This window comes from Polistes fuscatus, unplaced genomic scaffold (assembly GCF_010416935.1).
Source record: "Polistes fuscatus isolate 324 unplaced genomic scaffold, CU_Pfus_HIC Scaffold1, whole genome shotgun sequence".
NCBI lineage: Eukaryota > Metazoa > Arthropoda > Insecta > Hymenoptera > Vespidae > Polistes > Polistes fuscatus.
This window is the reverse complement of record NW_025112997.1, coordinates 7,908,660-7,931,720: the sequence shown is the minus strand read 5'-3', so window position 1 is coordinate 7,931,720 and position 23,061 is coordinate 7,908,660. Positions and strand designations below refer to the sequence as shown.

General features: G+C 30.6%; 2 protein-coding genes and 1 long non-coding RNA gene across 14 annotated transcripts in view; 2 read left to right on the top strand and 1 right to left on the bottom strand.

Moving 5' to 3' along the window:
- The first annotated feature begins 419 nt into the window (after positions 1-419).
- Positions 420-6,011, top strand: LOC122520674. 2 transcript variants are annotated; one of them, XM_043640878.1, is made up of 11 exons: positions 420-589; positions 1,109-1,171; positions 1,621-1,749; positions 1,834-1,968; positions 2,075-2,232; positions 2,563-2,628; positions 2,967-3,117; positions 3,195-3,395; positions 3,606-4,239; positions 4,328-4,595; positions 4,690-6,011. In XM_043640878.1, the coding sequence occupies exons 1-11, from the start codon at positions 515-517 to the stop codon at positions 4,823-4,825; spliced, it is 2,016 nt and encodes a 671-aa protein (XP_043496813.1). In that variant the 5' UTR covers positions 420-514; the 3' UTR covers positions 4,826-6,011. The 2 variants fall into 2 exon arrangements, with proteins under 2 accessions (XP_043496813.1, XP_043496821.1); XM_043640886.1 differs by lacking the exon at positions 2,563-2,628.
- Positions 6,012-6,294: 283 nt separating this feature from the next.
- Positions 6,295-23,061, top strand: part of LOC122520614 (CLIP-associating protein 1) — a 38,499-nt gene continuing 21,732 nt past the window's right edge. For all 11 annotated transcript variants that reach the window (XM_043640831.1, XM_043640842.1, XM_043640818.1 and 8 more), the window contains exons 1-5: positions 6,295-8,302; positions 19,003-19,108; positions 21,177-21,348; positions 21,696-21,872; positions 22,508-22,584. In XM_043640831.1, the coding sequence (XP_043496766.1) occupies positions 8,114-8,302; positions 19,003-19,108; positions 21,177-21,348; positions 21,696-21,872; positions 22,508-22,584 (721 nt within the window). In that variant the 5' untranslated portion in view covers positions 6,295-8,113. The remainder of the gene's footprint in view (positions 8,303-19,002; positions 19,109-21,176; positions 21,349-21,695; positions 21,873-22,507; positions 22,585-23,061) is intronic.
- LOC122520671 lies at positions 9,913-10,563 on the bottom strand. Its single transcript, XR_006304591.1, has 2 exons — positions 10,479-10,563; positions 9,913-10,051 (listed from the first exon to the last, which is right to left on the bottom strand). It is a non-coding gene; the product is annotated as an uncharacterized LOC122520671 (long non-coding RNA).

The following is a 23,061-nucleotide window of genomic DNA, read 5'->3' as shown; positions in this document are numbered from 1 at the left end:
ATAACATATTACATGTGAAATTCAATGTTTCCACACGAATAAATATTTATTTGTTCTGATTTTATAACATCTAACACGCTTATGTAATTATCATATGATACAACATGTTAACATTTATTCGTACGATTATTTTATGATCCATGTTAGATCCTTCCCAAGCGCGTTAGATTACAACAAATCTATGAATTTTCGATTAGAAACATACATAAGTTGACCCTGACCTCGTGCTTGAAATTTTAAACGACTTATGTATTCGAAATTGATTAATTTGATTATATGTTAAATTTAGAATCTTTTTATATTTTCACGATATAAATATTGATATTATAGATAATATATTGAATTTGATGATGATTTATTTTTATATTTGAAAGTTGTATTATCGTTGATTAGCACAACGATCTATGCACGGCCCTGCGGATAAGTTCTAAAATCCAACATGGCTACCTGATATGTAGCAGACGATATAGGTGCCATGAAAAATTGTAAATAAAATTCATTTTTAGCTTTAATTATGAGTGGACGTGTACAAAAGGAATGTGACGATGATTCTGATCGTGTTGACGATGCGGTGGATCCTAGAGTACAGGTAAGACAATTTGTTGTTTCTTAAATAAACAGAGTGTGTCATGGCTTTCGCGATCAGGCATTTATGACATTGACATTTCCTTATTTATTATACGATCTGGAGCTTTAATAAACTGTCTTTCTGTGCGTCACAAAGCATTTGTATCGTGTTTAAATTATTATACAAGTCTGATACGTATTATCTAATTTTATTCGATTGTACGTTACTTGTTAGATTGGAAAATATGGTCGATGAATTTAATACTTCCCCTCCATCGTCCCTATAGAAACTATTTTATCACAATTAGCATAAAATTAATTATTACGGTAAATTTTTTTATTTTTACACCGTCACGTTATAAATAAATTATATTAAAATAAAATTAAAAAAGAACAAAAATATTTCAGTAAGTATCTTTATTTATTTCAAAAGCACTTTTTAATATATTTTTTTCACTTTATCATGCACGTAACAATATGTTACATATTACCATACATTCATAATGATCTTATTTTTATGCCATTGTAACAATTATTGCAGATTGAACTTGAAAGATTGAACACAGCTACAGATGATATCAATAAACTCGAAGTAGATTTGGATGTAAGTATGATAAAAATATATTATATATGGCTATGTTTTCACTTTTATTTTCCCCCCTTCATTTATTTATTTATTTATTTATTGTTTATTTTATGTTTATTAAGCTAGAGTTTTTGAATTAGAAAACATATATTCTTCAAAGGTTCAAGTTAATTGCTAGTTTTGAAACGAGTTCTGACTAGATTTCATTGAAGTGATTGATGTATAGCATACGGGCAAAATGGATAATAGCTCGTGAAGATGATCACCTACGTAGTCATTTATCACAATGACAGCTAAAGAAACTATTCATGACGTGAGACTTTGTACTGATTTGCCTTATCAGGATAAATTACGATACATGCATTTTACATTGCTTTATATTATACATTAGGTTCTATTTATAAGTAATTTATTTTCCCTAAGCATTATTTTTGAACAAATTTATATATTTTTAATTTTAATTTTAGGAAGCAAGGGCCACATTCAGAGAGTTATTGTGCGAATCTACTATTAAAATTGATTCTCTGGCTAAAAAACTTGGAGCCTGTATTGAAAAATCTAGACCCTATTATGATTCTAGATTTAAAGCAAAAGAAGTAATTAAAAGAATGATATTCATAATGATGTATATATATATATTATTATTATAAGTATAATATATAAATAATAATGTATCATAGGCTCTACAGGAGACACAAAAGGCTGCGATTAGATTTGAAAGAGCCAACAGTCAACATGCAGCTGCCAAAGAGATGGTATACTTAGCAGAAGAGGGACTAAGAACGGAAGGGAGATGTTTTGATCATGCATGGCAGGTATATATAGATATACATATAGTTTAAATGCAAAATATTAGTAAATAATGAAATAAACTAAAAAGAGCTATATCTCTTGGTTATCTTTCATTGAACATAAATATAGGAAATGTTAAATCATGCAACAGCTAGAGTTAATGAATCAGAGCACGAACGAGCTCTATCTGAGGCAGAGCATAGGCATACGACTGCGTTGTACCATAAAGCGGAACACGAAGTTCAAAGATTACAAAGAGAATTAAAACGTGCAATTGCCAAGTCAAGGTATGAACAATTGTTAATTTTTGTATTAAAGTATTGTTTTTTAAATTTTCTTGATATTATTGCATGGAAAGTTATTGCATTTAAACAAACAATTCAGCTAATTTAATAAGCTAGAACCCTTTATTTGACGAAAGTCTCTTGATTATACGTTGTTGTCAAGTTTTATATATTTTTACAAATATATTTCCTTTTTCTCTTTTTGTATTTGGTAGTGTTTGCATTTATTTTTTCTCCACCAATTGTATTCAATATAATATTCTTGAATGTAGATATGATTTTTTATATAGATGTTAGGATATTTATGTCTTTTGGTTATATTCATGTTGGCAGTATGGGTGCACGTCGCAGCTTGCTTCTGATAAACAGTATCGCCTACAGGCACAACTTGCTCATGTTGTAAGTAGGATAGATAATCTTTTTTTTGTATTATATTTTATTCTGTGTGAGCAATTAAACCAGCATCATTTGAGATTTTATTTTTGAATTGTCATCCTGTTTGTGCATGAATAATCTATTTATAAATATAATATATAATATTTATATTATCAAAATCACTTTATGAAGATATGTATCTGCAAAAAATGCAAATGTTTCATTATTCTTTATATTGTTAATTGATATAAATTATAATTCTTTGTTAAACTTTATAAATTTTAAATTAAATATTGAAAATAATTAAAATTGATTATTATTTATAAACAATTATTTATCATTAAATTATAAATTATATGCAGGCCTTATTATGAAATGAAAGCACATTTCAATCAAATGTTAGAAGAACAAAAGATGAAAGTTAGTGTATTGGAGAGATCAGTTGGTGAAGCTAAAATGACATATGCAGAAGCTTTGAGAAATTTAGAACGTATTAGTGATGAGATACATAAGGTATGTATTATAATAAACTATGTTTAAAAATCTTTATAGTAAGAAGTAATTTAAGAAATTTCTAATCATTCTTTTAGACGAGGCAATGCGACACTTCAGATGATTATGGAAAGCATGTACGAGATGCTACAGATCCTTCCTCCATGCAGACAAATACAGCAACTCCAACTGATTCAAGTATAACTGGTTCACCAGATAGTACAGATTATACTAGTGATGAATATTTGCGCCTCTCTGATAGAGTGAGTCCAAGTACTCCCTGCCTTGTGCCTACCAAAGTAAATAATATATATTTTAAACAATATTGTAATCTCTGTTAATATGTACATTTCTGTTATCTATGTCATGTGCTATGAGTGATTATAATATTTATATATACACTAATCCTTCCAGTTATGCAAGTAATTGGTTCTATATATAGTATATAATTATACTTATATAAATTAATTAATCATATTCACATTAATCCTAAATATTACTTATTACAGATTGAGAGGAATCCATCCTCTGAATATTTGGGCCTAAATAATATGAATCTTTCAACTTCAGAACCTCGGAAATATATAAAGAGAGACCGTCCGCGAAGCATCGCCACAACTGACATGAAACATATCGTACAATTAAATCATACAAGTTCTTCTACATCTCGTTTATCTGATCTTTCTAATATTATATCTCCTATCGAAAAGAAGGTTAAGATTCAATCACCGGTGCATGATGAGAAAAGTAATTCTGCAACGCAGAATGGCGAAGAATGGACAGAAATTAGTTTGAATAATTCACCTGATGAAATATATTACAATAATGACATCTATTCTGATGAAGAAGATCAAATTCCTTATAAACCTTTGCCAATGGATTTGAGTCCTGAAAATCTCAATCTTCCAATTCTTCCAATAAATATTCAAGCATTGCATAATGATCAAAATATTCGGAAACGGTTAGTTTCACAGAAATCTTTACCTTCAATGACACGAACAAATGAAGTTAGTTTAAGCGAAGAAAAGAGAGCAGAGGTCACAAGAAGTCCATCAGTAAGAAGTAAGGGTAAACTTGACACTAGTCTAGCCAATTGGATTACTCGAAGTTCTGCTGCTAGTGAAATAAGTGATGGTAGTTCTGGTATGTTATACAATTTTTTCTAATATAATTTATGTTATTTATTCAATGATAAAATTGATTGAAACCTATATAATAATTTATCTTTTAGCTAATTCAAGTAGAAGACAATCTTTGGATATGCTATGGAGTGGAGGAACAGGAGAACGAGTCAAAGAATTGTTAAATCATGGAATGATGATGCTAAACATATCCGGTCTAACAGAGCGTCGTTCTAGCGAACCAAAAACAAATGAAAGAGATAAAGAGAAATCTGAAAAATCAGAATCGAAAGGGAAGAAGGTTCCAAGTCCTTTAGAAAAAACTATGACCTATCTTAACCCGGATGAAGAAACTTCAGATAGTGAAAGTTTAGCCAGGTAAATTTGTTAATTATATAACTTAAGAAAAATATATTTAAATATTTATATGATAGTTTGTTAATAAATAATCCTATGTATCTTTTTTGTCTAGTGTGGAGATGTTAACAGAAGATCAAATATCATCTCTAATGATGGAACCTGATATGAATCAAGTTTGCCAAGAGATTCTAGGTACACCGTTGGTAGAAGTCTGTCCTTTATTGCAACAGCTTCAGCAACAACAGTAATGTTCTTTCTCTTAATAATATTGACCTCATTTTAGTAAATTAGGCATACAAAAAAGAAAGGAAAATGTTCAAAATTTAAATGACGTGATGAAATATCGAAGCAGCATCCTTTGTTAGAAATTCATTTGTACACGTGAATCCACTGGTTTATGTTCTTTTTTTTTAATTTATTACTAGGAACTAATTAAAATAAAGCGTATATAGAACTATTAGAACATTATTTTGTAAATAATATTTCATATATAATACATGTCTGTAAGGTAGAATGGGATATTGCATTGTCTTTTAAAATATTTATATATGCACTTATGAACTTGCTTTTTTCTTGTTATTGCTAATAATTACTATTTCTAAATCTCACACACAACGTACTTTAGTACATTATTATAATTCTAAAAAGCCTAAGAAATTTTATGCAAGTACATATATATATATATATATATATATATATATATATAAATCAATTGAAGTACATTGAACGGTAAATCATTAACCCTTTCGCTACGGGCCGATTTTTCAGCGCGCTACTTCCCACTGAACGAGCCGCCGCGCCGAAAGTGTGCACTTACGAAACACCTGTAATCACCCATAAAAAGGAGAAGGTGGAAAAATTATCACATAATGCAATTAGAAAATATAACTTGTAATAATGTAATTTTTTCGTATAGACAGTTTCAAAGTTATGCACAAAGTGCAAAACAATCGCGATAAGTAAACATGACGATTACAAATATACTCTATTCACGAAAAATCATGGGTGATTATAGTCACCGTTCGTACATAACAAGCGTCAGGGGTCGGGTGACTATAGTCACCATTCGTAGCGAAAGGGTTAAGAATCATTCCATTAATCTTCTATTCATTCAAAGTATAATAGGCCATAGGGAAAAGGTTCATTAAAACAAGCAATATATAGTAAATATTAATAACATTAAATATCTATATAATTAATGAAATAAATTGCTCTTGCTGATCGTACACAGTTCTGATATTCGTAATGCTCTTCTGTATTGTTTAGTTAAATTAGTAGTAAATGCTGTACGATCGAAAATTTAGAGCTATTAGTAAATATATTAAACTTTAATAATCAAAGTAGGAAATTTTGTAATTATAATTTAATTTAAAAATAATTACATCTCAAGACTATAAAATTTTGATGCCTCATTTTCTATAGCACAGAGACGAAGAAAAAAATTATCATAGATATTAAATTATAATTTCATCAATGAAATCTCTCTTTTTCATCATCATATAGTGCTTGGAAAAAGTATTTATATTTTATCATTAAAAATATATATAAAACAGATCTCTATTAATAATAACATTATCTCTATTAATTATAAAAGTAATTAGCATTAGTCAATGATGTTATATAGTCTCCCTAAAACAATTCCTTACATACGTGTGTATGTGGGAAGTTGCTCATATATGTATATATATGAGTACTATATATATATAGATATAGTATATGTATAATATATGCAATATATACATATAATTATTTAAAATTATATGTAAGAAAGACTTATATTTATTAAGATTTTTAGTTTTGAGGTATGGTATACACCTACAAAGTTTGTAACACCATTATGGAAATAGCCTGTATACTCAATTAGTGAATTAAGTGATAAAAATAGTCGAGATTTTAAACAAGCACATTTATTTAAATATAGAGCTACAATACCAAGCGTAAAGTTTAAAAAAAAATGTTTTAGTTTTACATATGGCTTATGTAATCTTAAAATTTATTATAAGAAGTTTCAAGTGATCAGTTCAAAAAGAAAATATAGCAAAGACATTACCTAAAATACATATATATATATATATATCTTAACTACAGATTTTACCAGTTTTATCGCAGCGGTATGTGATATAGTTATTAGCATTTTTAAATATCAAGATGGAACATATATGGATTGTAATAAATACTGCAAAATGTGCATGCAATATACTATTTATAAAGAGTAATATATATGTATAATGTATACATACCGTATATGTATGTATGTATGTATGTATGTATATATGTACGCGTGAGTGCAGATACACACATAGCGCATACACACAAACATACGTATAACATACTAATAAATATTATTTATTATTGATATATAATTATTCAGAAAATACAATTAGTTGAAATTTTAACATGCAGAAAAAAAGCAGTTTTTATAAGAGAAGCAGTTACATTTTTATAAGAACTATCATGATAATTAACTACACATTTTCTTATCATATTTTCATTTATACAAAAAAAAACTAGTTAAATTGATGTAAAATTATGAAATAATATATTTTTTGTGATATTATACTCTAAATTTGGAAATTTCTTAAATAAGAAATGTTACATAAATGCAAGTCTTGTAAAAGCTAGCTTTTTACAAATATAATTTTTACTTTAAGAAAGTGAGAATTATATATATATAAAATATATAGTAAAATAAATTATTCCTTTTTCTGAAAATTATGCTTAGCGATATTGTATAAACTATAATAGTTTTTCTGCGAAATTCATTATCTATAAGGGAAGTTTTCTTGCACGATTCTTCCACAGAAAAATTTAATGTAAAAACCTTTCGACTTTAGATAGAAAGATTAGAAAATTATTATAATTAGAAAGATTAGAAATCATATTATTGTTCTCAATGTAAATTATGAATCATAGATTTCAAAAAATATTTTCTTCACTAATACGCTATTGCATTAAAAATATCGCAAGAGCATAATTATTAATAATAATAATTGTAAATATATACTAATATATATGTAAATGTAACTATGTATATAAAAACATATTCATTAAATCATCACAAATGTAAATCGAGCAATATTTAGTACTACCAAAATATTATTTAAAAGAAAAAAGAAATTACTTATCTTTTTCATCGTGATAAGATATCTTAGTATAAATAATCTGAATGAACGAAATTGTAAAAGAAATATTTGTAGCACCGATTGATTAAATTGTATCCACGTGTGTGTTTCTACTATCAACCGAAGAGCTATCGTTATAGTCTAAAAACACGATAGCCTTTCACTTATTAAAAACATCGCGCATCATAAAAGGCGCCAATTCAAATACCCTCGACACTATCAAAGAATAGTTCAGTTGGTTGCCTCGAGAGCTAAGCGTGGCACTGGTGTCGTTTGTGCGAGAAAGAAGAAGAGAGAAAGATAGAGAACGGTAGGACAGTGAAATCAAGATGGCGTCGCGTGTATGGTGCGGATGATCGCAGTGTTCGTACGTTGATAGAGATTACACCAAAGTTAGACATATTATCGGGCGCCATGTCGGGAAATCCGCGGGACATGGACGGTTTTATGCCGTTGCTGTCCACGACGGATATAAAGAAAAAACTTTCAATCGGTGATTTGGTATTGAACTACCTGGGTGACCCGGATAAGAGCATCGAATGCCAAGACATCGGACTCTTTATCGACAATGTGATACCATGGCTAACCAACGGCAATCCAAAGGTGAGGAAATGAGCTTTTCGTAAACTGTACTCTTTAAAAGTTAAATGGGTGTGGGTGCGTCTGGGTCGTGTCGGACGTTACCGACGATCTTCATCTCTTCCCCCCTCCCTATTCTCTTCTGGTCTCCTCCCCTGTCGATCCGCCTTTCTTTTACAATTCCGTAGGAATCGCGCGGATAGTACGGAGGAAAGACGAACACCCCGTAAACGCTCCGTAAATGGTAAAATATCCGTCATCGATCATAATGTTCAAATGTCCTACGTGACCAATTTTGATTTGTATCGGTACTTCCTATTAACAACGTATTATTATGTAGTCAAGAGAAAAAATAAATTTTCGAGGATAATACAAAATTAAAATAACTCAAAAAAAGAACACAAGAATTTTTCATTATCGTTGTTAATTTGTGTCGTCACGTATATGTTATATCTTTTATGCTGCGGTTACGCGCGGATAAAGCACGTGCGAATGCGCGCTCCTCTCTCTCACTCTCTGTCTCTCTCTCTTTCTTTAGAGTGTAGTCTAGTCGCTAAGCAGTCTAGACATGAGAGATCGTCGCTCGAATTGTAGTCGTGAAGGAAGAGAAAAAAAGAACTAGAAAGAAACAAAGTTGATGAATATCCTTTCTTCGAGTACGCTTTCGTCAGATGACCATGTAGTGGGAGTGGGGTGTGCCGAGTGACAACCCCTCTCCTGCACAATACTCTTTTTCTCTCTCTTTCTCTTTCTCTTTCCCTCTTCTTTTTCTCTCTCTCTTCACTTTCCTCTATATAAACTCTTTCGTTGCGTGCGTACAGAGGTGCTCATTCATCGAAATTATAGGAACCAAATATCGTGCTATTTCTTTTCCTTTCCATAATTTTCCTTCATTAAATTCTAGTTCTTAGTATTCCCCCTTCCTTCCCTTTCTCTCTTCTCCTTCCCTTTTTCTCTCTCTCTCTCCCTCTTTCTTTCTCTCTCCTTCATTTTTATTAGAAATTTGATGAACAAAATTATTAGTAGGAGATACATATGCATACATGAAAATTGGTTAGTTCATTTTGACGTTGGTAAAATGTCTTATTTTGTATATCATGTAGTATATACGCATATATATATATATATACACATATATTTGCATTCATGCATTAACTCTTTTGAAGTTCAAAAGTTCAAAAGTTCGAGGATCACGAAGAAGCAATTCAAGTTTCGAATGCTCGTCGGAAGGTGCAAACCGATATAGTTGACGGAATTTACAAGAGTAGTGTATCGTGTTCTTGTGAAGGGGTGTTATAGGATTTAGTAAACGTTAGCGAATTCGAGACCCCTCGATGATGGGTTTATCCCTAGGAACACGTTCATTCAAGTGGATAAAGACGATTCTTCATTTTTAAAATTAGTATAAAATATCTATTTTCCGCTATTCCAAATTCGATTTGTATTCTTCGAATTTATTGCATTTATTGCAATATTTTTTATTTTGTGTTATTTTACTGATTATGAGTTATATACAAAATATTGTGCATATAAAACTTGCTAAGAAAAAAGCAAGAAACTTTAGGGATGACCTTATATAATGCAAGAATTAAAGTAGCTTAACGTTTGCAAACAAAATATTGATAAGTCTTTTCTAATAATAACTTTCTTTAATTGAGTCACGTTTTAACATACTCGTCGAGAGAAATCTCGTTATTATATTATCCTCGCTCATTGTCATCCATTTGCAGTCAAGCGGCAATTGTAATTGTCTATTGTGTCGTATTATGTAATCTGTTAAAAATAAATAAATAAACGAATATATAAGAAGAAAATGTACTTGTCGCATTAAAGATTACTGGACCATATATCATATTTGTTTTTAAAATCGTAAGAGTTTCCTCTTATTCTTGTACCTTGCGTAATAAAATCATGATATCGAGGAAAATTATTGTAATTATGATCTCAGATAAATATGAATAGAGTATGTTCTGAGATAAACTGAATATTTGAAAAAATTGAACTCTACAATGATATGAAGTGCATGTATTGGACAAATAATTTTATGACGAGTTCCTACGTGTTACAAACTTTTCATCAAAAGGAAAAGAAAACGAAAAAGAAAAATCCTATGTCAACGATCTACGATGTGTTCAGATGAGTCATATTCCGTAGAATCGATAAAGCAAAGCCGAGTTTATATAGCGGCGCGAATACATACATATATACTGTTTTCTCATGCTGCACGGGATGTCCAAAAATGGCGATACTCCTTGAATTTACCGGATTGCGTTTTAAGATAATCGCAAGATATTTTACTGGATTACAGTTTAAACATGACGGATCTGTTGTACACACGATCTCAGTCGTTCTTGCTCAGTGAGTTAGACTCCCGCTGCTTTGAAATTGATTTCTTTCTTGGTTAAATCTGTCGCAGAGTTGAGTTCCTCTCGACGACGACGACAACGACAACACAACGATGACGACGTCATAGAGAACCTCGACTCGTTCGAGATGCATGTCGCATAAGGAAAAAAACTTTCACGCCATGTATGTATATATGTGGAGGAGAGGTGTCCTTTGCTTGCTGTTGTCGCTCGTGCTAAGATTTCTTTCGGTATCCGAGTATTGGACACAACGCATTTATAAAGAACGATTTGAAAAAAAAAAAAAAAGAAAAAGAGAGAGATAGAGTAACTTATTTATGCAACACATTTATAGAAATCAACTTTGAAATATTAAGTTGTGCTAAAAGTTTCTTCCTTTTTCTTAGTAAGTTCCTTACATGCATAATATGTTTTATTTTATGCTATTTTCCTGTTATTTTGCTTTCTATAGAAAAAAACAATAGAGCAGAATGGATGCTATATGTTATTAAAATAATAAAATAAAAAGTAATATGCTTGTAAAACTTATTAATTGTAAGAAAAACAAAACGAGAAATTTGTGACGATTTAATAAAATGGAAAGAAAGAAGTCGAGAAAATAATTAATTAATATTGAAGAACTAAAACACTTACGATAGTTTGTATTAAATAAGTTTCTTTCGAATAAGTAAAATAAAAAAAAGTAAGAAAAAAGATAAGAAATTATTTTTTAAATGTTATCGTCTAGATTGTCATTGTGTTAAATTATTTTATTTCGTATCTTGATTCGTGTAACACCACGATGGATACTACTTGCAAAAAAGGATAAGAAATTGATATTGTTCGAAAAATCGCGCGTCAAACGCGTCATTTTGCGTCGTTATGATGTGATCTACGTCATTCTATTGATGGTAACAATAAATACGAAGAACGGGTACGAAAGAGTTGCTGAGGAAGGGAGGAAAAAATAAATTGTCATTGTTTCTTAAACATACGTCTGCCTGTCTGCGTCTGGCATCTATAAAAATTCAGTTCTCCTTCGATCGTGCATTCTTATTATGTATTTATGGCAAATGTTTTATGTATGAGACTAACACATACACAGATGCGTTTGATTCGTATAGTTATTGGATTATAGCTCCTTCGCGTGCGCCACCTTATCTACAATTCTATCTACGCATGTACACACGCATACTAATGATCAACTCGGTGACACGTAATCTGGACCGTTCACTGCTATATTTAGCATAGTTTTTTTTATTGTTTCACGCTTGTCTCCTTCTCCAATTCCTACATTACATATTTCCATCGGCTGGATTCATTTTCCCGCCTTGAATTTTTTCTTGTAGCCGCAGTCGCGACTGTGGCGCCATTAGTTTCAAATTCTCTCACCCCTTTTCCCCTACTTTCTTACTTATTATATATTACCTTCCACACAATAAGACGAGTGGTCATTTCAAGTTTTTTTTTTCTTCGATGTCTCTCCTTGAGAAAAAAAAGATGATGATGCTATTTCTCTCCTTCAGAAAATAATATACTCTAAAACTAATGATGATTTCTTTTTATGCTCAAATTATTTTCTCTTAAAAAAATGTAAAGACATACGAATAAAAATATCAGGGTCTAGGAAAATTCGTATATGATGTACATATGTAGCATTCCATTTACATTCGAACGACTAATCGGAAAGAAAGAAGTATATACGTTCTAATTACTAACGCGGAAAGCTATCTACTTGTTGCTTTTTCGGTTTGTCATTAACCTACAAATATCGCGTTGTACATACAACATACATGAGCTTTCCTTTTGCACATCTTCCTCTTTACTTTCCTCTTATTTTTCGCACGATAAATGAAACATTGAAATAGCAATACTGTGTTGGACTTGGCTTTCCTCTTATCGTTATCCAGATAGTTCTTTTCGCACATACACGTGCGCAAAATCTGTGTACCAAGGAAAAGAGTATGTATAAGTTATATCCTTAAAAGAGGCACATTTTCGAATAGCAGTGTTTCTTAACGAACGTATACCACCTTCCTAACGAAGATTGCGACTCGCTCTTAATCTCTCAGCGAATGCGCCATTGTTACTGACATTTTTTGGCAAACAGCCTACTGCCCTGTTCGATCCTTACGACAGCTGAACGAACATTGTCTGGAAGTTCCTTCGTATCTTCTCAAGGGGAAGAAAAATCTGATATCTTTTCGATTGCACGAATGGCTTCCTCGTACTCCTTTTTTAGAAATTTATAAAGCTTTAGTCTATGTTTCCTAACAATGTCACTGGTTCTCCGTTTACGTGACAGTACTACCTAACTGTACAATTGTAGACTTTCTTTCTTTACCGAAAGAAAGTAGCAATCGATACTATTATAAAAGTTTATTTTGTAGAACAACATTTCTCAACTTAGGAAATATATTTAATTTTTGATTAAAGCTGTAAAATGATGGCTGCTTTATTATACCAAAACCAGAAAAGTAATTCACGTATAAGAGATTTTCAGAAGTTTTTTATAGAATGTGTTCTTACGAGTTCTATAAAATACCGCAATAACAACTGTATCTTTTAAAATAATGTATACATTGACTTCAATTTACTAGATTTTTAACAATTTTATGTTATATTTAAACAATTGTGCCAGTAATTATGATAGTAAAGTAAGTAAAAAAATTCAAAAAATTGGTATTACGAAACCAATGTTCTGTTAATGTGCTGTTTTATCGAATCTAATCTTCGAATCAAATTTCAATTTCATACCTTAACTATTCATCTCTCGTGAAATTTTATTTATTAAAGTATTCCTTCATAGTTTAACAGATGAGTATAATTATTTCATGATTTTGCTGGCTATTTCATGATTTAACGGATTCCAAATTTTAACGGTAACATATACATGCAAACAATACTTGTAGCTATTATAGGTATACTACTTTACTTCTACTGTTTTTAACACCGCTTTAAACGTTGAAATATATAACGATAATTTACATTTGTTATATTTATAAAAATTTTGCGATCGAAGAAAATCATACGTATGTAAATATCTCACACGTGGCACTGCTGTGACTCTTTCGAGTTTGACAACTAAAGTAAAGAAAATAAAAATGTCCGTTAGAGTAAATCCGCGCGTAAAAGAGTGACATCCAAATGTTTGAATTAGTTGCAGAAAAATCTAATGTTTCTTGTATTTCGTATAATCACAAATCTTCGAGATGTGATTAAGATTTTCGGAAACGACATTAGTGATGAAAAGTAAGGTGTGATGGCAAGTCTAATAATACGGAATTTATGTTTAGTAGCGCGAGGGATGTGGGGGAGGGAAGAGTAATAAAAAGCTTCAGTACTGGGCAGTGATGTCACAGCCAGATGAGAGAGAGAGAGAAAGCCCTCAGAGAACGTTTACCCCGTGACTTTAAAATAGGTTTATATGCCTATGTATAGCGCTTCGTTAAAACGCATTCAAAGGTTCAACTATATACGGATTAGACTTTCTTAGTAAGTATATGTAAACATCGATTGAAGTTTCCATGTAACTTTTATCTTCGATTTATTATCTTCCTTGTCCGTGGTCATTTTTCTTTCATCGTTTTTCTCTTGATTTTACTAGCATACGTGTATCTTTGTTGCGTACGTTTAAAACTCAATCATATATAATATATGTGCTTAATTTATTTTATGATTAATTTAATATTATTGATAATTTTAACAAATCATATAATTTATTTTTTTGATTATTTGACTTTGTCTATTGTAATTACTGGTACATATCGTTCAACATGTTCGTATTGTTTTAATTAACAAGCTCTTCTTTGTGAGTGATTATTCATAATCCACGCTAATATTTTTTTTTAACTAGAGATATTTGATGAGTTTTTGCGAATTAAATAACAAAATATATAGAATCTAACTATTTGTGTAAGTTGAAATTATAATTAAGAAAATAAACAAAATTAACTTATACATTTGTAACGGATGTATAAATATTTAAATATTGATAGCTTTTATAAGCAACTTCGGTTAACTAACTAACTATTACTTAAGAAAGATTTTACTTGAGTAGTAAAGTTAAGTTACTAGAATATAAAAAGGAGTACACAAATATTGAAAGTTTCAGAAACATCGGTGTATAGTTTCGACAGTTTGACAACTTACTCTTGTGTTATAAAATCTTTAAACATAATAGACGTAATTTCATGTCTTAAATTAATAATGACCATAAATGTTCTGCCCCTAAGACGGTAAGCATTTATCGCTATTTATTTGCTTAAATAATTTTGTAAAACAAGTAACCTACGAGGTAAAACAGTCTTTAAGTGATTTGCCTTTAACTAAAACGATTTAGTTACCTAATTTTATTATAAGTGTTTAGATACAGAAAATTAAATTCAACAAACACGTTTGATATTCACAATGGATGTTTTTAAGTATATATGTATTAGAAATAAAGTTAGAAGCAAATTATAATGGAGTTTAATAAACGATTGTTTTATTATGTTTTTTTTTATTCACAAATTAGGAAAATTTTTTAACATACTTGATACTAGTAAACCGGATACATTCAATCAAGGCTCATGGGTTTTTTTTTTTTTCTTTTTATATAAATTTCTATTTTCTTCCTTTTCTTTTTCTTTCTTTTTCTTAAAATTGTCTGATTTCTTTGTTGATTTATAAGTCGAGAAAAAAGTTTATATGTAAAATCTCAAAGTTATGAACAAAGTAATATTTATGATCTATCAAGACTAATCGCTGGAAATTAAGATCTACCAATAATTAATCTTATATGTACCTTCCAAGGATCAAGAAAAGTAGATTCGTCGTAGAGCAATAATCCATTAAAAGTGTAGAGCAAAAAATCATTGTTAGGATCCATCTAATTGTAAAATCAAGGTGATAAATGCTTTCTATTTTAGAGGTAGAACATACCACCCGGTCAAAGAATTACCTTAATTGATCAATAAAATCACTAATTTCATGCGTCAAAGAGAAAATTAGTCCCACATATATTAAGCTGGCATAAATCGCCACTTACGAATTAATTATAAACTAATTAACGTTGAAATTTAATATAATAATAGTTTAAAAATTGTATATATAAAATATTAAAATAATATAGTCTTCATCATTGTCTTAAATTAAAAGCATTAATAGCATCGTCTCCATTGTTTTTAATTTTTCTTTATTTGAAGAGAGTGCAGCTCATCTATGGGTCTCTTTGTATATCCCGTTTACGGATCTCTTTGTACATCCCATTGGTTGTTTTGACTGATAATATTCCCTACTGTTTGTCCACGTTCAGTTGTATTTCCATCACTCAGCAAGCACCCAGCGTATCGATGCTTTATCCTCCTTGATGAGGATCAGGTTATTCACTTTAAAATCTCGTCCATGGCGCCACTTGGTTCTAATCTTTAGCTCTCCGAAATAAATCTTTGTACTATCTTGTTCAGATTTGTTGTCCGGGCCTTGGAATCTACTAATAGTTATATTTATATCATAATTGAAGGATTACGTAATTAGAACATGCTTCGTGCAGTATCGATTCGACACAAATGAAACTGTTGATTGAAATGATACTGTTGACTGCAATTTTTGTCCTAATACAGGAGTCTTTTGATTCCTATTGGCCTCACAATAATGCGTAGGAGTTGTTAGAAGGTACGTATTATGCCTTCTGTCACACGTCCAACAACCATATGATTAATATTGTGTGATCGAATGATTGGCATATAAATAATTATAGCATACTCTCGTGTGTTTTATCTGATACTTATCTGAGTTACTCATTCTTGAGGACTCATTTCCTAAGAATTATTCGCATTTTTGTACGAAGTGATTATTACTGCTGATAGGACCACATTATCGCCTGATTAGTCTCTACCTATGATTGCCGCTGGTATTAAAAACTATGTCAGTCGATATAATTTCCGTTGAACGGTTTAAATGCTGGATTGAGGAAGTATCGCTTGATTCATGGTATTGACCGATAGAATTGGCGTAATCTCTTGTTAATTGCTATTAAAGCGTGTATAAACATTGTATTAAATTTATATATTTGTTGCAGTTTTAAAATACTGTTTATTAAATTCGATAAGGATTCATTCATAATCTATGGATTTTTTTCTAATTTATATGTAGGTTTGAATATTACCGAATCTGTCTTTGATCTTTTTTAATTGTTCCTCAAAAATTTTTTAATGTTTATTTTTCATAATTTTCTTATAACAATTTTTTGTACAAGTTATTCATTTGAATTCTGGAACACAGCAAAAATCGCTTTGTGTTATCGTATGAGTCTAGTCGTGTATTTTTTTTGTCCGATTAAAAATAGCTAATTACGTTGTGCTAATCGAAGATTCGAATTTCGTAGTTAACTAGTATTTGAAAATTACGATGATTAGGCTTTAGTAATAGAAAATTTGTTTCTTTTGAAAACCTTATCAAGTAAAAAGAAGGCGTTGCTGCTTCAAATAATACAAAAGCGGAGATAAAATTGATTCTAATTATTGATCTTTCATTATATATTTATATGAAACGAGCAAAGGCTATGAAGGAATAGTAGATTACGTTGAAATAATTGTTTGATTCGGAATTCTCGTGAATATAAGCATATTCATATCTTCCCTCCTATTTGATCTCAATACGCTTGAAAAATTTTATATTCATGATTAACTATGTCACATAAATAATAGAAACAAGACGAGAATTATCTGGCACTTAATTCAAAGTGAATAACGAATAGATTGCTTTATTTTTGTTAGTTGGTTTACTGGAAAATTGTCCAATAATGGGTTGATTGGATAATGGGATCGAATATTCAGATGTCACCATTGCAATTGATGTTATCAAAATAAGAATTATTGGATTGGAACACGGATTGGAATTAAGCAAATCGAAACCCGGAAACGAAAGCGCATTTATTATTAAAGTTTATGAAAACTGTACATCTTAAAGAAAAAATAGTAAGCTTACCTATATATTGAGTAAAGATTAAGGAAACATCCTTAGAGGAAATGCGGGTCTAATTTGACTGAAACGATCCACTTTTGAAGTGACTTCATATTACCCATATTTTCTTTATCAGCAGAAAGGGTCACGTCTACTAATCCCCGAAACATTTAACAGAGAAACAAAATAGAGACTTTAAAATTGATCTTTATAATCGACTTTGAAATGTAAGTGTATCCACTGTAAATCTAGAAATTCTGTGTTTATGTCACAAAGATCTTATTCGTTGAATTTCGAAATCGTTAGAATTGAGGATAGGCGGAACAAATGAAGATCTTCTCTTGTCTATGCATCGCTCCAGAGGTGTTTTCTTGATTTTTCTGCACAATAATAATGACACATGCTATACTGTTTTCGTTTTAATGATACGATTTCCGGATTAAACGAAACTCCTGGAAAGAGTTTGTAAAGGGGCGACTAAGAAGGGTAGACGGGGAGAGAGGGGCTGGTTAGGGTGAAAGGATAGTGAGAACACGTTGCATTCGCTTCCTAGATGAGAAAACGCGACGAGTACCGGCTTTTCGGCGAGTGAAGCTCCCAGACACAACATAATTACGAGAAAGAGGGAAAGTGCAGCAAGAGGGTTGCCGCGATTTTTCAACTTTAAGGGAACTTTATACGAGGGTTGCTTCCTTGTCCGGATCAATACGGTCTCGCCCTCTATCGCCGTCGCAGTCGCTACTACCACTACCGTCACTGAAATCTAACATTTATCGATGCCAATTCAATTACGTTGTACCGATAGCCAACCCCCCTCCTTAATGTTTCACCATGACATTGCTACCCTTTCGAACGATCCCTATCCGCTTTGAAATTAATTCCACCTCTTTTAAAAAGATTAGCAAATTTTCATACGTTGGCTTCGAATAAGAAATGAAATGATTTTTTATTTATTATTATTGTTATTCTTATTAAGGATAGTATTGGGTGTATAAAACGAAATGCAATAAATAACATTCGAATCCTAAGATTTAGTTGGAATGAAGACATTTAAAAAGAGAAGTATTTTTGATAATATCTTTTTAGGGTTTAGAGAATAATATTTATAATGCGATTAATTATATATAAGATAATAAAATTTCCAAATTAAATAACACAAAATGCATACGAGTATTATATATTAGGTTACCCGAAAAGTTCCGTCGTATTTTACTTAAAATATATATTTATAGATTAGCACACGAAATTTTCAGGCAACCCAATATATGCTTGACTTGTAATCAGTTTTTATGAATCATGCCAGATAAAATAGAAGTCTTGAAATATCCTGACAATCAGGTTTAATTGATCACGTTAACTTCACATCAGATTTAATCAATTGTCGAGTACTTATACGTATATTGTAAGTTACTGTTATTCTTATTCTTCTTGCAGGTCGTTCAAAATGGGTTGGAGATCCTCACGTATCTTGCCGATCGGATGGGTCATGATTTCAAGCCTTATATTTCTACAGTAATACAGCCAATGATAGATAGGCTAGGTGAGTAATGATAAGCCATCTTTTAATTCAATTTTATTACACTTTTCCAATAGAAACGTGTTAGGTAGTCTATTGAAAAATCGACAAAATACATCAAATCGGGATTTTGGCGTCAAGGTGGTCGTTTACGGGGAAAACTTGGCGCAAGAACAGTCAAGGATTTTCTAATTAGCCCCACCAACAAACTGTACGTTGAATCATAGTTAATGACGAGATGAGTTCCAGATAGAACAAACTCGATCGACGTTTTAAAGGCCTCTAACGAGGTTGAAGACTATGACAGATGTCAACCTTATTTGTTCATAAACTTGGCCTCTCCTTTGCTTTTTCTTTGTCTTTCTAACTTGCCGGTGTTAACGATGTTTAAGGAATTTGGTGCGAATAAAATTTCAGTTTTACCCGACACTACATTTCTATATTATTTCTCTTTTTATTATTTTTTATTTTGTTCTTTTTTTTCTTTCTTTTAATTTTAATTTCGCATACGAGTCTCTATATTTTATAATATTTCCTTTGATTATATCAAGGGTGAAAAGCTTAATATATTAGATGGTTGATGAAATTTTTAAAAGGTTCGCCTAAGTCTCATGTAGATGTATGTTAGTGAGTCAAGGTTTAAAGTGGATTGAACGTAACTTGGTTGAGGTTAACCGGCATAATTTGTAAATAAGGATTTCTAGTTTCTACGTAATTAGATAAGAATTTTCTATTCCTTTTACATATTTCTTTCTCTGTTAATCGCTCATTTTCGAAAGGATTAACCTTTAGCTTTCTATAATACGACCACAAAGAAGAGTGGGACACGTTTTTCTCATTTATTATGTTTTATTGCGTTATATAACGTTCTTGTGTTTGCTCGGCTTTAAAGCACATTTATAAATCTATACATATCGTAGGACAAATAACAAGAAAATCCTGCATATTTATTTAAAAGATACTTAGTCTATTGTATCACCGTTTCTTAATGAATTAAACACACGGCTATTATCTTTACTATGGTCTCGCTCGTTTTAACCTAAGAGAAAGAAAGAAAAAAAGACGTCGTGATTCAAGAAGAATTTTCATGTTAATTAGTACGGAAGAGAGAAGGACTGTGAGAAAATTCTTCCTTCTCTAATTTAGACAGAGAGAAAACACGCGTGAAAGTCATTCACACCAAACACGTTGTTGTAGAAACACACTTACATATGTGCATATGTATCTATAGATCTCTTAATCCTCTATAACGCCTTCTATGTTACCTTAACACTAAACCTATCACTACCGGTTAAATTAACAATTTTTAAACTTTTGTACAACTTTTACATATTTAAATGCTATCATATCGCTATCATATCGCTATCAAACTTTATTTTTTTTTTAAATATGCATACAATGTATTTTTTAGTATTTACTTTTCGTTTAATTTTATTTTATTTAATTTTTTTTTTTAAGAAATATATGTAGTCTGTCCTATCTATCACGGCCAGTTTATATGACCGGCCGAGAAATTAAGGTATTAATTTTTTTAAACCTATACAATCAATACAAAAGAAAGGATATCAGCGTTGGAGACTAACATAAGTAGGAACTAAATGCAACAAAATTAGATACATTTATTGGTCTGTTATATGCTTGCGATGCATATGAAACAAAAAATTTAGATATCTCATATTTATAGAATCCCACATTATGGTGTTCCGCATTTTTTTCAAAAAACATGAGCAGGAATGTATTTATTGAAATTACGAAGTTTGTACGTTTTGATAACGTGATAAAGCGAAAGAAGCCATCGACTCAATTTAGGTATACACTTTTCAAAAAGGCTACCTAATAACTAACTGGTTAAATGTCAGTAAATATAGTAAATATTGCTTTATTATACCACGTTTGTAATTACTTATTGTTTAAAATTTCACATAGTTAATAGCGTTCAAATGACTTGGACTATTCGGTTTTTAGCTAATGATTTTCAAATAGTGTAGTATTACGTTACCGGTACGCGGCTAAAAATTTTCAAATGATGTAAAACTACGTTACATATTATGATGAATACATTGTTTTTAATTAAATTCTTTTTGTTTAACAGGTGACAGCAAAGATGCTACTAGGGAGAAGGCTCATTTGGTTCTTCTTAAAATCCTGGAGAAGGGTTGCTTGACACCCCAACAATTGTTGGACAGATTTCGTCCTGCCTTCACCCATAAAAATGCTAAATTAAGAGAAGAAGCATTGGTTTTGTTAACGACAACCTTGAACGAGTAAGTAAAGAAATATGTACTGTTCACAGGTCAAAACGATTAACTCCACTTTCTGAATTTTTAAACATTATATTACCAATGTGCTTGACTAATATTTAACTTTTAATCTTTAAAATAAATGTCCTTAAAAAAGCTTAACAACATTAAATAAGAATAATTTGTATGGTCTTTTAATAATAAATGATACGATAATGCATATTACTTTATTAATCTTCTCTACTTTTTGTATTTTTGGGGTTAATCGATTTGGCACTTGAGTGACTCACGTAAAACTTATTTTTATATTTTATATTATTCAGATTTATTATTTATGTATTCAGATATTTTTCATGTTCATTTTTGTTAAGGCATGGCGCAGACGAAATGGCTCTCTCTGGTGTAATTCCGAGTATCGTCAAACTACTCTCGGACCCGTCCGAAAAAGTTCGAGAAACTGCATTAAACACGCTAACGGACATGTACAGACACATTGGCGAGAGGTTGCGCGTCGACTTGCAGAGGAAGCACAATGTGCCGCAAGCCAAGTGAGCGAAATGAGAGAAATCGATCTTTGGCCCTTTGCCTGCATTAATTCGATGAACGGCTACGTTCGATCTTTTCAACATGAGAACTTGCGGTGTCATATCTAATTTCTAACGTGGAAGTACCGATATCTGTTCATTTTACACGATCAATTGGTCTGTAAAAAGTATTCAAGTATTATATATGTATAATATTAATATTTTCACATAAATGTGACACCGCATTTGTATCCGTAGTAATTAGATTCGTTATTATTATTATTGTTATTGTTGTTTATATACACAAAGTCATTTAGTTTCTTCTCAAAAATATAGTTTAAGTTGTTAAAAAAGAAGTAAGTAAAGGATGAAAACTCTAAAATACTTCTTATTTTTAACAAGATCGATTTGTATGTAGATATATTCAAAAGAAACGAGTAGTGATAAATTTTTTATAAAACGCTTAGGAGAAAAAACTTGGTGGAAAGTTACAACTGATGTAGGAACATAAATTATTTTATCTTTTTTTCCGTATTGTAAGTAGAAGTTAGGTAAAGTTAGGTAAAGTTAGGTAAAAACGTGTTGCAAATCTGTTTGCGTATAGTACGTTCCTCCATGAATTAGTAATATTTATATTTATATTTGTATTTGTGTTACAGACTTCTCTTGTTGATCAAAAAGTTCGATCAATTGAAAGCATCCGGCGATTTGTTACCTCTCGCAATGTCATCCGATGGTGAGTTAATTTTATATATTTTTTCTTTTTATACGAATACGAAATAATTGATCCAAATTATGTAAAACTATATCAATCTTTAGAATGACGAAAAGTTAATTATACACAGCATAGATCCCATAATTTCGTGATTTTTATTTAGCAAAAAATTATTAAACTTTGGAACACCTTACATTATACAATCATTAAAACTATCATGCTATAGTTTAATTGTATGCTCATAAATGAATGAAAATTTAAAGTAATATTAATTATACTACTAGAAATAAAGTTATTTTTGTACAAAGTTAAAATCTTTAATTTAATTTTATAAAATATCAGATCATTAAATATTAGTAGTTTTCCGCACGACTTGGCCTAATTGATTTCTTTGAAAACTTGATAATTGATTATTCTACTATTTTTTAAATAATTTTCGATTTTTTAATAATTTGAGAATACAGATTATAATATGATCTCTCTCTCTCTCTCTTTAAA

What these genes read in the sequence shown, in the direction of transcription:
- LOC122520674 (XM_043640878.1), top strand. Translation starts at nt 515, where the DNA reads ATGAGTGGACGTGTACAAAAGGAATGTGACGATGATTCTGATCGTGTT. An exon ending in CGGTGGATCCTAGAGTACAG is followed by an intron (nt 590 to 1,108) that starts GTAAGACAATTT and finishes CAATTATTGCAG; the next exon opens with ATTGAACTTGAAAGATTGAA. An exon ending in AACTCGAAGTAGATTTGGAT is followed by an intron (nt 1,172 to 1,620) that starts GTAAGTATGATA and finishes TTTTAATTTTAG; the next exon opens with GAAGCAAGGGCCACATTCAG.